This window comes from Lissotriton vulgaris, chromosome 11, assembly GCF_964263255.1.
Source record: "Lissotriton vulgaris chromosome 11, aLisVul1.2, whole genome shotgun sequence".
NCBI classification, from domain to species: Eukaryota; Metazoa; Chordata; class Amphibia; order Caudata; family Salamandridae; genus Lissotriton; species Lissotriton vulgaris.
This window is the reverse complement of record NC_141699.1, coordinates 366102690-366117766: the sequence shown is the minus strand read 5'-3', so window position 1 is coordinate 366117766 and position 15077 is coordinate 366102690. Positions and strand designations below refer to the sequence as shown.

Here is a 15077-nt window from a genome sequence, read left to right as displayed (position 1 = left end):
TCGCCAAGGCCCACGGACTGAGTCAGCCATCTGTTATCTGTCATCGGATTGCATCGGACAACTCAAAGCTAAGTACATTTCTCATTTCTCGTCAAGGCGCCCATCGCTAGCATCTTCAGGACTTTTTCTTGGACATTTGGTTAAAAGACACTCGATGGGAATTTCTGGTTAACCCTTGTGTACCCTTGTAGAACCAATTCAAAGACTAATTCAGACATGAGTGATTTTTAATGTTTTGAATTGTATAGAAATATTTTACTTTGATGTATAGAAAGTGTTTAAGTCTTCACAGAATTTTCTAAGGTTTCAGCCGGGAAAGCAAAGCTTTAGTAGTGAACTGAAACTGCTAAATCTTACAGGAGAAGTCGTGATTTAATCTACAAGCTGGAAAAGAAGTGAGTAGGATTAATTCAAGGTTATTTTACAGGGAAAGAGTTTTTAAAGAAAAGTGCAAATAAGAGTGTTGCTTCCTCCTTAGAATCTTGAAAACCAGTCTGGGGGCGGACAAGTCAACCACCTTCAACTGCGCAAAACATCCAACCCTTGAACACACATCACGACGACGACTTCCTGGACGCGAAGACCTATCGAGTAGTTCGCAGGTAGGAGACTGCTCACGAAAAGCCTAGAAAGTGAGTTAGAGAAGTGGGATAAGAGGTTAGAAGAAATAGAACATCTGTTAAAGACAACCTTTTGGTATATTTTCAGGTCGACTACTAATCAACAAGTAGCGTCAGATCCGGCCTCTCTCCCTGACTGCTACCCAACATCCTAGTGTATTGATAAGAGTCACTGGCTGAAAAGGTAGGGTTTTGGGGGATTGGTTCATAGCGTCTCTGCAAAACCGACCAAGCACCTTACAGGTAAGGCTGGAGCTCGGCTCAGGTAAGAGTGCTTGATCATATCTGACAGAAGACCAAGCCCACGGAGAAGTTTTGCCCAGACGCTATGGATGAATCCCACCAATTCACGTTGCAGGATTTAGCTGCTGTTCTATTAGAAATGAGGACAGAAAACGCAGAATTAAGGAAAGATTTAACAGCAGTTCAGAATAGGTTACAGGCACCGAGTCCTCAGACCTGGACTTTTACTTCAGACAAAAAATCTTTTTTAAAACCACCAACCTTTCAGCCCACTATGCATACGCTGTATAGTGGAGATACTACTTCTGCCACGTCAGGTGGTTCTCAAATTCAGGTGGTTACCCCTGTGTCAGTACCTTTAGCTCCACCCGAGAGGTTTTATGGGGATAGCAACAAATTCACTATCTTTTTAAATCAGTGTCAATTGCATTTTGTAGCTAAACCCACAGCATTTCCCGATGACTCTTCTAAAGTGGCATTTGTCTTGTCATATCTGGGTGGAGATGCAGCCTTATGGTCTGTACCCTATGTAGAAAGGAATGATCCAATGTTAACCGATTTTAGGAGATTCAAAAGGGCAATGAAGAAATTGTTTGCCAAACATGTTTTTGTGCAATCCGCGGATCATGAGTTGCTAAACTTGAGGCAAGGGTCTTCAGACTTACTGCATTATATCTCAATCTTTAACCGGCTGGTTATAGAAGCAGAGTGGCCAGAGGAGAAAAGAGTATCACTATTTTATCGTGGTTTGCGCGATGATTTAAAAGATATGGTAACACAAATTTTAGATCCACCTACAGATTGTGAGGAGTTCATAGATCTGGTTGTAAAATTAAATCACAGAATTTCAGAAAGAAAGGGTGAGAGGGGGAAATCAGATTTCAGGATGATGGTCTTCAAAGAAAAAGGGAATGTAAGAACCGAATCTTCTCCCTCTAAACTCGATCCAGTAGAGCCAATGCAGATAGGCACGATTAGAGGACCTCTCACTAAAGATGAGAGAGAGAAGCGCCGAAAACTGAACCAATGTATGTACTGTGGAAAAACCGGGCATTTTATAAAAGATTGTCCAACACGTCCGGTAAGGCCTAAAACCAAAAATTCTGAGGTTGCTACCATACAACAGTCGGAAAACTAGCTCTCTCGGTAGATACAGAGGTCGATCTATCGAGTTCACCCATCACCTTGGCCTCCTTAACTCCAACTGCTTCTCATTGCCATCTCAGTATGCGTATTCTTCTGCAGTCCCAACTGAATAAAGAACGATCCTGGTCCATAGACGCCTTAATTGATTCCGGGGCGACTGGAAATTTTATTGACACAAAATTGTTTCAGAAGTTAGGCCTAGAACAAATAGTCAAGGACTCACCAGAAATAGTCAGGGCAGTGGACGGAAAGGAACTCACTTCAGGGCTCATACAGTACCATACCGAGATTTTAAAAATGACTTGTGCAGAGAAACACATAGAAGAAATAACTTTCGACATAATTGATGCTCCTCAATTTGGGTTGATTTTGGGGATACCCTGGTTAGTTTTACACAACCCATATATAGATTGGACAAACCGGAGCATTTTATTTAAATCTGATTACTGTCATGCTAAGTGTTTCAAACAATTCCCAGGTTCAGAGTTGTTAATCCAAGGATATGACTTTCCTAAAAAATCCAAAAGTGTTCTAGTACTTGCGGGGGTCCCAGAACAATATCAGGATTTAGTGGATGTTTTTGACAAAAAAAAGGCAGAAACCTTACCTCCGCACAGGGACTTTGATTGTCAGATAGATTTAGTCCCCGGGGCTTCCTTGCCCTGTAGTCGGATTTACGCTTTAACAGAAAAAGAAAATGAACATCTACGCAATTATCTGGATGAATACTTGGCAAATGGGTTTATCCGACATTCTAAGTCTCCAGTCTCTTCTCCTCTCTTCTTTATCCCGAAGAAGGGAGGAGAATTGCGAACCTGCATCGACTATCGTGCCATTAACAATGTTACAGTTAAGAATCGATATCCTTTACCCTTGATTCCGACTTTACTCGATCAAATCAAAGATGCCACCATTTATACTAAACTGGATCTACGAGGAGCATACCATTTGGTGCGAGTTCGAGAGGGCGACGAATGGAAAACGGCCTTTAGAACTAAATTCGGTTTATATGAATACCAGGTGATGCCCTTCGGACTCTGCAATGCTCCAGCAGCATTCCAGTTTTTTATAAATGAAGTCTTGAGAGATTTCTTGGATATTTGTTGTATTGTATACATTGATGACATCCTAATTTACTCAAAAAATCATTCTGAGCATGTAAAGCAAGTACGAGCCATTCTTCAACAGCTTTTACAAAATTCCTTGTTTGTCAAACTTGAAAAAAGTTTGTTCCATGTGACCACAGTAGACTTCTTGGGTTACATTCTTAGTCCGGCTGGAATAGAAATGGACCCAAAAAAGGTTACGGCAATAATCGAATGGCCTAGCCCCTCTTCTGTAAAGCAAATACAGAGTTTTCTAGGTTTTGCGAATTTTTATAGGCGTTTTATTAAGGACTTTTCCCTAAAGGTTACGCCTATCACAAAATTGCTACGCAAGAATACGAAATTTGAATGGACTTCAGAAAGTGAACAAGCTTTTCAGGATTTGAAAGAACAGTTTGTGACAGCCCCAGTTCTAAAACATCCTGACCCTTCTCAGCCATTTATAGTAGAAGCTGATGCTTCACAATTTGCAATTGGAGGGATCCTGTCTCAGAGAAGTACAAAGACTGGGCAGTTACACCCCATTGCTTACTATTCCAGAAAACTAACCCCTCCTGAACAGAACTATGCAATTGCAGACCGAGAACTATTGGCCATAAAAGCTGTATTCAAAGAATGGCGACACTACTTGCTAGGGGCTCGACATCCGGTAACCATATACACAGATCACAGGAACCTACAGACACTTAGATCCGCTAAAGCCTTGACTCCTCGCCAGCTACGTTGGACATTGTTTTTTAATGATTATGATTTCATCATAACTTATCGACCAGGTAAAGAGAATAACAAGGCTGATGCCTTGTCTAGAATAGGTGTAAGTGATGATCTAAACATACAAAAAGAAAAGCTACATCCAATAATTTCTGAGGATAAATTTCTGATTGGTCTTGTCAACTCTGATGTTCTGCCTGACATTGAGAAAGCTTTACAAAGTCACACTAAAGAAGATTGGAATAAGCTTTACCCTTTGTTGCAATGGAAAAATAATATGCTATTTATGAATGACCAAGTGTTTGTTCCCAATGAAATATTACAGGAAAAAGTAATGCAGAATTATCATGATTCAATGTTAACGATTCACCCAGGGGTTACTAAGATGTATCAGCTCATAAAAAGATACTTTTGGTGGCAGAACATGTTAGTGGACATTCAGAGATATGTGCAAACATGCGCAGTTTGTAGCAGGAACAAAGCGGTTCATAAATCCCCATCTGGATTGCTTATGCCTTTGCCAGTTCCTCCCCAGCCTTGGCATACTGTGTCGTTAGATTTCATTGTAGAATTGCCTCGCACCACTTCTGGGTTTACCACCATTCTCACAGTAGTAGATCACTTCTCTAGATATGCTCATTTTATCCCATTAAAGAAACTTCCTACTGCTTGGGAATTAGCACACATTTTTGTTACACATATTGTAAGGTTACATGGAATTCCATCTGTGGTGTTATCTGATAGAGGTTCACAGTTTGTGTCACATTTTTGGCAAGGCCTGGGGAAATCTCTGAAAATGGAAATACGCATGTCATCCAGTTACCATCCGCAAACTGATGGTCTAACTGAACGCACAAATCAGACAGTGGAACAGTTCCTGCGGTGTTTACTAACCACTCATGATCAGGAATGGTCAGATATCATTTGGGCCGCCGAATTCGCTTATAACAATGCAAACCATTCTTCAACCGGTATGTCACCCTTTTTCTGCGCTCATGGTTTCCACCCAAAAGATATGCTAGGCATAGATAGAAAGATCTCTGATACACCAGCAGTCATAGATTTTGTAGATAATCTGGTTTCTATCCAACAAGAAGCTCAACAGCATTTAGTGCATGCAAAAGAAGTTCAAAAGAAATTTGCTGATAAGCATAGGACCAAACAGCCTGAATATTCAGTGGGTGACAGTGTTTGGTTAGCCACAAAGAACCTAAGACTAAAAGATCATAAGACATTCCGTCCTCGATTCATTGGTCCTTTCCAAATAGAAAGAATTGTCAATCCAGTTAGTATGAAGCTGAAACTACCTAGTTCATATCGTATCCATCCAGTCTTTCATGTTTCTTTACTGAAACCTTGTGATCCTGACACTCGAAATCTTGTCCATCCTCCTGCAATTGAGGTAGAGGGTGATTTGGAGTACGAGGTAAAAGCAGTTTTAGACTCCAAAAGGAAAAAAGGCAAATTGTATTACTTGGTGGACTGGAAGGGCTACGGTCCTGAAGAGCGCTCTTGGGAGCCCTTAGAAAACTTAAAAAACTCTCCCAAAATCTTGAAAACATTTCATAATCGATTCCCAAACAAACCAAAGCCAATTCCAATGGTTTTAGGGGGGATTCTACGGGGAGGGTACTGTCATGACACTGTGATTCCCAAGTCCATGATAAGCTCAGAACACCCTTTCAGGAAACCCACCCCTGTCCCGTGCATCCAGCACTCCTGTACCTAGAAAGGAAAGAAGGGATTAGTAAAGTCAAAGAAACTGTGAATTTAACAATGGTTGTTTAATCTAACTAAGGATCTCATGTGTATAATCGGTTCTGAAACTGTTGTGTGCTTCTTATGTTTGGTGATCGGTTAGAACTGTCTAAATGGTATTCTGTGTAGGCGAAAAGACGCGCTTTTAAATCTGCACGCATCCTTTTGGTGCAAAGGAAAAAAGACGCGCTTTGAAATCAGCACGCATCTTTTTGGTGCGCAGTAATGATTATGCATGCTCCGTTCTCGGAGCGCTCGCCGGATTTGGGTGTGGCACGCAACTGACATCCGACGTCCTAGGGTGTGGCTAGGTTATAAAAGCCGCGCCCAGATTTCCAGAAGGCGCTTGGTCTTCGGAGCATCCTGGAAGCAGCACCTTCATTGAAGAGCTCGCGTACTTCGCCAAGGCCCACGGACTGAGTCAGCCATCTGTTATCTGTCATCGGATTGCATCGGACAACTCAAAGCTAAGTACATTTCTCATTTCTCGTCAAGGCGCCCATCGCTAGCATCTTCAGGACTTTTTCTTGGACATTTGGTTAAAAGACACTCGATGGGAATTTCTGGTTAACCCTTGTGTACCCTTGTAGAACCAATTCAAAGACTAATTCAGACATGAGTGATTTTTAATGTTTTGAATTGTATAGAAATATTTTACTTTGATGTATAGAAAGTGTTTAAGTCTTCACAGAATTTTCTAAGGTTTCAGCCGGGAAAGCAAAGCTTTAGTAGTGAACTGAAACTGCTAAATCTTACAGGAGAAGTCGTGATTTAATCTACAAGCTGGAAAAGAAGTGAGTAGGATTAATTCAAGGTTATTTTACAGGGAAAGAGTTTTTAAAGAAAAGTGCAAATAAGAGTGTTGCTTCCTCCTTAGAATCTTGAAAACCAGTCTGGGGGCGGACAAGTCAACCACCTTCAACTGCGCAAAACATCCAACCCTTGAACACACATCACGACGACGACTTCCTGGACGCGAAGACCTATCGAGTAGTTCGCAGGTAGGAGACTGCTCACGAAAAGCCTAGAAAGTGAGTTAGAGAAGTGGGATAAGAGGTTAGAAGAAATAGAACATCTGTTAAAGACAACCTTTTGGTATATTTTCAGGTCGACTACTAATCAACAAGTAGCGTCAGATCCGGCCTCTCTCCCTGACTGCTACCCAACATCCTAGTGTATTGATAAGAGTCACTGGCTGAAAAGGTAGGGTTTTGGGGGATTGGTTCATAGCGTCTCTGCAAAACCGACCAAGCACCTTACAGGTAAGGCTGGAGCTCGGCTCAGGTAAGAGTGCTTGATCATATCTGACAATAGGTTGGCCCTGTTATTATCCGTACTCCCTGCAACGTGTTCATCCCAGTATGAAACAGTGTTATTCCGAGCCGCATTTGCGCTAGCATTCCATGGGGCTATGCGGGTAAGTGAACTAGTGGCGAAGAACAAGCAGGATACGATGGGGGGACTGTGCCGAGAGCACATTCAGGTCAAGGTGGAGACGATGACTGTCTCGTTTGTCAGGTCCAAAACCGATCAGGGTGCGATTGGGGACTGCGTAATCATACAGAGGATTCCCGGGTCTTCCATGTGCCCTGTTGTTTGCGTAGAGGAATATTTAGCGCAGAGGGCGGCATCATGGGGGGGGACCTTGTTGAGACACGCTGACGCCACCCCACTGACGAGGTTTCAGTTCCAGCGGGTGCTTGCGATGTCAATTTCGGCCGCGGGCTTGAACCCCGGCGAGTTCGGGACCCATTCCTTTCGGATAGGGGCTGCTACTGAGGCTACAGCCAGGGGTCTGAGTGTTGAAAAAGTAAAACGTTTGGGGCGTTGGTCCTCGAACTGTTACAAAAGGTATGTGCGGTTGCACATGTTGTGAAGCTGTAATGATGTACTCACGCTTCTTGTTTTTGTTTGGTTTACAGTTTCGCAAGCTTACGAGGCGGGGCGGACTGTGCAGTCAACCCGACACCTGGGAACCAGCGGTCAGACATCACCGGCTGCGAAAAAAGAGGTGTGGGTCGTGGGCCACTCATACGTGAGGCGTGCCGCGGACGTATTCAATGCAGGTGACATGATTCACATGGCTGGGGAATACGGGTACAGGGTGACCTTCTACGGAAGGGGCGGGCTCTGTATTGACCAGTTTCAATCCTTTTTCGAGGGTTTGTTAGGGCGGACAAGGTCACCGCCGTCTATAATCATAGTCCATCTTGGGGGCAACGATTTGGTGGCCACTGGTAGACGACTTCTTCTTGAGGCAATGCTTTCCACAGTAAGTTGGTTGGCGAGAAGAGTTCCAGGGTGCACAATTGCATGGTCCCATATGATTCCACGGAAAGTGTGGCGGGGGGCGATTTCGGTGTCTGCTCTAAATCACTCAGTGAAGAAAGTAAATAACAAATTGGGTAGATTGTTTCGTTCAAGTACATTGCATTCTATTCCGCATGGTTGTATCAAGGGGGACAGTATGTATTTGGGAGATGGGGTCCATTTGTCCCGGGTGGGGAATGAGTTACTCATAGGTGACTTCATAGCTTGGCTAAAGAGTTTAAAACATGACCTTTAGGCAGGAGTTGTTGTGGGGGGTCCGGATAGCCGGTCAACTATCCAGCCTGTGGCGGTAAGGTCATGATCGGTGAGCAGTAATTGGAAGATCCCTATGGGGGGGCATCACCCATTACGGATGGGAGCGCTCGGGGGAGGTGGCCATTGGCCCCTCAACGGGGAGGCGGTCCCTTCTAAGGATGGGACGCCGAAAGGAAAGGAAAGGCGGTCAAGGCCCCTTCCTGGATAGGAGGGGCTACGGGCCCCTCCTGGGGAATTTCCCGGGGCCAGGACATCTGCGACGGCAGATGTGGTAAGTTGTGTGGGGTTTGGGAGGGGGTTTACGCTACCTTCTAGACACCTCACACGAGTCCTCGGACGACCTTTAAATGGCGTCGAGTTCATTGGGGCCCCCGTCAAGTCAAGGGAAATTGGTAGGTGCACTTGAGGTACGCCTCTGTGCGGTCGCCCCTCACAAGTGAGGGGGGTATTTCTGGTTTAGGGATCTGACACCGGTTACGACCTTGCCGTTGGCCCTTAAACGTTAGGATGTACAATTTCAAGTTAAATGTTTTGTAGGATGTTAGTTCGGCTAGGAGAACCTTTGTATTAGAAATATGTTAAGATTAGCCAAACATCGTAATGTGGAAATGAAATTGTACATAATATGAAACTGTTATTTTAATGTTTTGATTTTGTTTCATATTTTAATAAATACGGCCGGGAGGGTCACTCCCTCCCGCCTTCCAAAAGTTCAGAACCGTTTCCGGTTTCCCATCCTTGGGGATTGTGTCGAGAGGGGGTGGCGGGTATCTCAGCCATATGGAAAGGGGCGACCATTCGGTCCCCCCGAACTTATGGTGGAGTACCCCGATCCCCCCGGGAGGCCATCTTGGGCGGGAGGCGAGTCTCGGCTGGTATGCCCGAAGCGGCGTAGCCGGGGCGCGCCTTTTCCCGCCCTGGAGTGGGTTGTCCTAGACACTGACGCGGCCGGCCACGCCCCCGGAGGCAGGCGGAGGCGGGTTTACGCCCGCCCGAAGACGGATAAAAGGAGCAACAAGCCAAGAAAGCATCCTCTTGTTCCTGTGCTCTGAAGCTGCACCTCCCCGCTGCACGTGAGCTCGAGACGGAACGAAGAGCCAATTTTGACCCACCCACCAGCCCCTGAAGACAGCCAGTTGTTTTAAATAAAGTTTGGATGTGGTAACCCTATTTCTTACAGGTTGTGATGACTGTCGTGTTATTTTGAGTATGCAATAAAGAGAATGATCATTTACAGTATGTTTGTTTAAATAAATAAAGTAATGTTGCACTAGTATTGATCAGTACTCATACGTAAATAGTTATGGTTGCCTTCTTTAATTTAGTAATTTTAGTCACTTGTCGTATTTATTTTGGTCGGGCGGTAAGGTCATGATCGGTGAGCAGTAATTGGAAGATCCCTATGGGAGGGCGTCACCCATTACGGATGGGAGCGCTCGGGGGAGGTGGCCATTGGCCCCTCAACGGGGAGGCGGTCCCTTCTAAGGATGGGACGCCGAAAGGAAAGGAAAGGCGGCCAAGGCTCCTTCCTGGATAGGAGGGGCTACGGGCCCCTCCTGGGGAATTTCCCGGGGCCAGGACATCTGCGACGGCAGATGTGGTAAGTTGTGTGGGGTTTGGGAGGGGGTTTACGCTACCTTCTAGACACCTCACACGAGTCCTCGGACGACCTTTAAATGGCGTCGAGTTCATTGGGGCCCCCGTCAAGTCAAGGGAAATTGGTAGATGCACTTGAGGTACGCCTCTGTGCGGTCGCCCCTCACAAGTGAGGGAGGTATTTCTGGTTTAGGGATCTGACACCGGTTACGACCTTGCCGTTGGCCCTTAAACGTTAGGATGTACAATTTCAAGTTAAATGTTTTGTAGGATGTTAGTTCGGCTAGGAGAACCTTTGCATTAGAAATATGTTAAGGTTAGCCAAACATCGTAATGTGGAAATGAAATTGTACATAATATGAAACTGTTATTTTAATGTTTTGATTTTGTTTCATATTTTAATAAATACGGCCGGGAGGGTCACTCCCTCCCGCCTTCCAAAAGTTCAGAACCGTTTCCGGTTTCCCATCCTTGGGGATTGTGTCGAGAGGGGGTGGCGGGTATCTCAGCCATATTATATACTGCAAGGGTGTACTGTTCACTTGTGAACAGTTGAACTGTAATATGATTGGAAGAGAACAATGCATGGTTTGAAAGATGCTTATGGGTGGCTGATCGGATTCATGGGTGGGGAAAGGATGGATGAAAGGGTATAAAGGTGGAAGGATGCCTGTCGGGCTGGGTGAAAGTGTATGGGTGAAAGGATGCCTGCTAGGGAGGGTGAAAAGGAATTCTCAGGTGGGTTTGATGTGTATGAAGGATGCATGGGTATAAAAATGTATCTTGGTGAAAGGTTTGTTGAGACTGAGAGCCATGTTTGGATGGATTGATATATGGATTGATGGATGGTTTTCAATTGTGAAGACTGGATCAAGAGAATGTAAAACTTAAACAGTGAGTAGCAAAGCCACGGGGAATAATAATAATACTAGAAGAGCAATGCAATGACAAATTGAGAAATCCTTATAATGAAGAAGAAACAAAGGACTAGGGTGCTCCTCTGGAGTGGCGTTCATCTCACCTTTACTTGCTTGGAATGGTTTTATCAAGGTTTTGATTCAAAGGGTTTTTTTTTTGTGAAAAATATTTTTATTGCGAAAGTATAAGATGGCATAGGTTTACATGGTTATTCAAACCACTCATATGTAAAAGTTATTAACATGCAGTTCTCAGGACAATACACAGCCATATTTGGCCCACATCCCGGAGGCTGGGCGGCATAGAATCAGAGCATGTAGAAAGGAAAAATTCAGTTGTGCGTTAAGGATATGGAACTATCATTGTATTCGCAAATTTTTCGTTTTTCAGTTATTATTCTGTTTAACATTGAACAAGAAACAAACTCCCTGTGCATGGCATCATTAATATAGTATTAAACGAGTCAGGTTATCTATGTGAGGCCCAACAAAGGCACAGTCATTATAATGTAGTAAAGACTTGTAGGGATCACAGCAACTCACAATTATGCGTATCAAGGAATATTAACGTGCATTCGGAGGGGTACTACACCGGACTCAAACCCTCCGATTCGGCTCCCTCCCCAGCACACTCAGACTCAGACTCAGCTGGGGTGAATAATTCAGCGCTGGTAGCATCCGAGTCATCCTCCGCCAACCCCTCCATGCACAACATCCTCCAAGCAAGCAGATCATCCTGTAGTTTCCCTCTCTGCGAGTGCGCTGCATGTGCATCTCTTCAGCTAGGGTCCATTCTCTGGCATCCCTCAGCCAGAGGGAAATCTCGGGAGCCCTTTGACCCATCCAGGTGATAGCTACGCGCCTCCTTGCCAGGACTAGCAGTAGGTGTAAGAGTTTATAAGACAGCTTCTTCTTTCTGGGCTTAGGTACTAGAGCCAGGAGACAGTGAAGCGGGTCCAGCAAAATTCTGATTTTTGTGGTACGACCAATATGGTCTACTACGTCCCTCCAGAAGGAATTGACCAGAGGACACTCCCACGCTAGGTGGAGGAAACCCACTTTCTGCGCCCCACACCTAGGACAATTGTGTCGTCTATCCGCAGATATGCGATTCAGAGAGACCGGGGTCATGTAGGTGCGGTGGACAAAGTTGAAATTTATGAGTTTGAAACGTGCATTGCAGGAGACCTTACGGGTCAAGAGCCCAATTCGTTTACGCTGTTCTGGTTCCAGCTCCACCCTCAGATCTGTCTCCCAGGCCGCCCAAGCCGGTGCGATCGGGGGGGTTGAGTCCCGACGCATGGCCGAGTAGAGTAGGGAAATCAGCCGTTTACCTCTCCCAAAGGATAGAATAATGTCGAGGGTATAGGTGAGCGGAGGCGCCTCCGGGTACTGGGGCCATGTTGTTCTGGCTATGTCCTGGAGGCTTCTGTAGTGGATTCAAAGGGTTGAGGTGGTATTTCAGACTACTCACTTGACTCACAGTAGTTTTCAAGGGCAACATAGATTATGCATATTCCTACCTACCCACCCATCATCAATCAACTCCATCGGTCGTTACCCATGGCATTTCACAAGTGACACCCATGGTGACCTAACAGCTACATGGCTATATCGGTGGCACTGAATTGTTTGCTGTGCAATGTGCATCTGTCTCAGTTAATGTTTATTTATAGACTGCAAAATAACGATAGATTAAACAAAGATCTGTGACTGGGGGTGAATGTTTTGCCATTGTGCAACATTCCGTCCATCACCTTGTGTGCTTTGCTCTTTACCCTATGTGGGAAGGGTATGCCCAGATGTGGATCCCGTGCACACTACGCCACAGTCAAGCTATCCTGGCTGCTGACGGCTGATTCCGGTCCAGGGAAGACATGGCTTGGCAGTTCGGGCTGGACTGTTCCCATTAGGCACAGGGTCAAGACTGATTTGCTTATGGCCATGTCTGAACTGGGGTGGCGTGGTGAGCAAAATAATGATGGATTAAGCCCAGATCTGTGACTGGGGATGAATGTTTTGCCATTGTGCAACATTCCGTCCATCACCTTGTGTGTTTTGCTAGTTTGAAGGATAACCTTGTTGGGATGAACAGCAAGGATATGAGGTCTCGAAGTTAGAGCCTGGAGCTCACTCACCCTGCGAGCAGAGGTGATGGCAACCAGAAAAGCAGTTTTTAAAGTCAAGAGTCTGAGAGGACAATAATGTAGTGGCTCAAAAGGAGCGCACATAAGATAAGTTAAGACCAGATTCAAGTCCCACTGGGGCATTACTAAAGGAATAGGAGGAAAGAGGTGAGTAATGCCCTTAAGAAATATATTTACAATAGGGGACTTGAAAAGAGAAGGCTGAATAGGAAGGCGAAGAAAGGCTGAAACGGTTGAATGATAACCTTTAAGGGTGCCCAGTGCAGAGCTGTGCTGGGCCAAAGAAAGTATGACAAGGAGAACATCAGAAAGAGGGGCAGAAAGGTGATCCTCAGCTTTTGCTGTGCATCATGCTACAAATATGTTCCATATACAGGTGTATACCGTTTTAGTGGAGGGACGCCTGGCGGCTAAGATGTCATTACAGACTCCGGGAGTAAGGTTGAAAGCTGTCAGCTGCCACCGCTCAATCTCCATGCCAGGAGGCGGACACTGGACAGGTTCAGGGGGAGTACCGTCCCCTGATGCTGCGACAGAAGATCCTCCCAAAGAGGCAGTCTGATCGGAGGATCAATAGCCATGTTCAAGAGCTCGGGATACCAGAATCTTCGTGCCCAGTCCGGAGTCAGAAGAATGACTTGGGCCCGTTCGATCTTGATCTTCTTCAGCACTCTGGGAAGAAGTGGTATAGGCAGAGAGGTGTATAGAAGACCGCAATTCCACTTGTGACGAAAAGCTGTGTCATAGAGCGAGGGCTGCTTGGAAATTCCAACGTGCAGAGCTGCTGACATTGCTTGTTCTCTTCGGTGGTGAACAGATCTAACCAAGGCTCTCTCCACTGCTGAAAGAGACCTTACACCACCTCCGATTGCAGACGCCATTCTTGACCCATCATGCACCGGCGGCTGAGTAAATCGACCCTAGCGTTCAGAGAACCTGCCAGGTGTTAATCAACCAGAGACATGCCCTGAGATACAGTGCATCATTCTAGGTATGTGGTCTGGTATTTATGCCATCAGAGCAATAAAAGGGGATAAAATATACGGACAGTTTAAAGGACCTGCACAATTGCCTGTATCCTGAATACGAGTGACCCTTCTACTGCAAGGACTGTGTTGAAGAAAAGGAACAAAGGGATACCACCCATACCCAATAAAATTTGAATAAGGAAGGTAATGTTACATACTTGTAATCCGAGCTCAGCATCGCAGTATCGTCACTGAAGTCATAAATGTATAATATTTCCACCTGCCCACATGTATCCAAGGAAATGTCTTTTTTGATAAAGCAAAAATCATCATCCATGCTTTAAATTACAGTTACAAATGCATTTTTCCAAAGTGTATGCCCAATCTCCAAAGAACAAACAGGCAAGTGTCTGAAATTTACTTTCTGGCAATAACCCCTTTTATACAATAAAAAGGCAACATTGCAGCAACTCTCAAAAACTTCGCGTATGGATAAAAAACATGAACTACTCCATTAAGGAGCCAGCAGTTTCCAAGTCCTAGCACAGAATGTACTAACAGTTTCCCTCACATTCTGACTTCTTTTTGAAGACAATCTTCACAGAAGTGTAATTTGCTGAATAACTGAGAACCGGGAAAGATGAAGCATTGTTTATTACTTAAAGAAGATTCCTATGATGCACTACCAGGATTGCAATTAAGTAACATATTCTTCTTCAGGATGTTCATCAATAGTCCTAAACCAAGAATAAAATAGCAAATTCATCCCAAGACACACAGTTGTCAATAGTGAACAGCAAAAAGATAAGACTTGGTACATTTTTCTGACAATCAGAACATTATGTAAATTCACAGCATCTTGCCTAATTAAAGTGTCAGTTCTTGAATCTTCATCTTAACAGAGTTCAACCCTTGCATGACCCCAGAGTTACAGCTGTAAGGTTCTTGTCCACTTACTGAAAAGACTCCGACGTTCAGACGTCCTTAAATTCCGACCCTGGAAGATATAGCATCGCAGCTGGAAATAGTTGGGCCCTGAAAAGTAAGAAGATGAACGTCTTTAAAATACCAGTGACTCAGTTATAAAAAAAAATGATTCTGCTTTTATAACATTTGGGTAGATCATTCGAAGTCCTAACCTGAATAGTAATAAAAAAAATAAAGTATGCCAGTCTACAACCAGAATGAAGGCACCATAGAATGAGAGCTGGCTGTGAGATGGCTGTCAGGCGTAGCAAAAAGAAAGCTTAGACAGTAGGGGAACTAAGATGTGACAAGA

At 44.7% G+C, this 15077-nt stretch overlaps 1 protein-coding gene across 1 annotated transcript in view; it reads right to left on the bottom strand.

The window, feature by feature from the left end:
• The window catches only part of LOC147679786 (myoferlin-like), a 3853508-nt gene that overhangs the window by 3128637 nt on the left and 709794 nt on the right, over window positions 1-15077 (bottom strand). The window contains exon 9 of the mRNA XM_086943347.1: window positions 14756-14833. Coding sequence (XP_086799473.1) covers window positions 14756-14833 — 78 coding nt within the window. The remainder of the gene's footprint in view (window positions 1-14755; window positions 14834-15077) is intronic.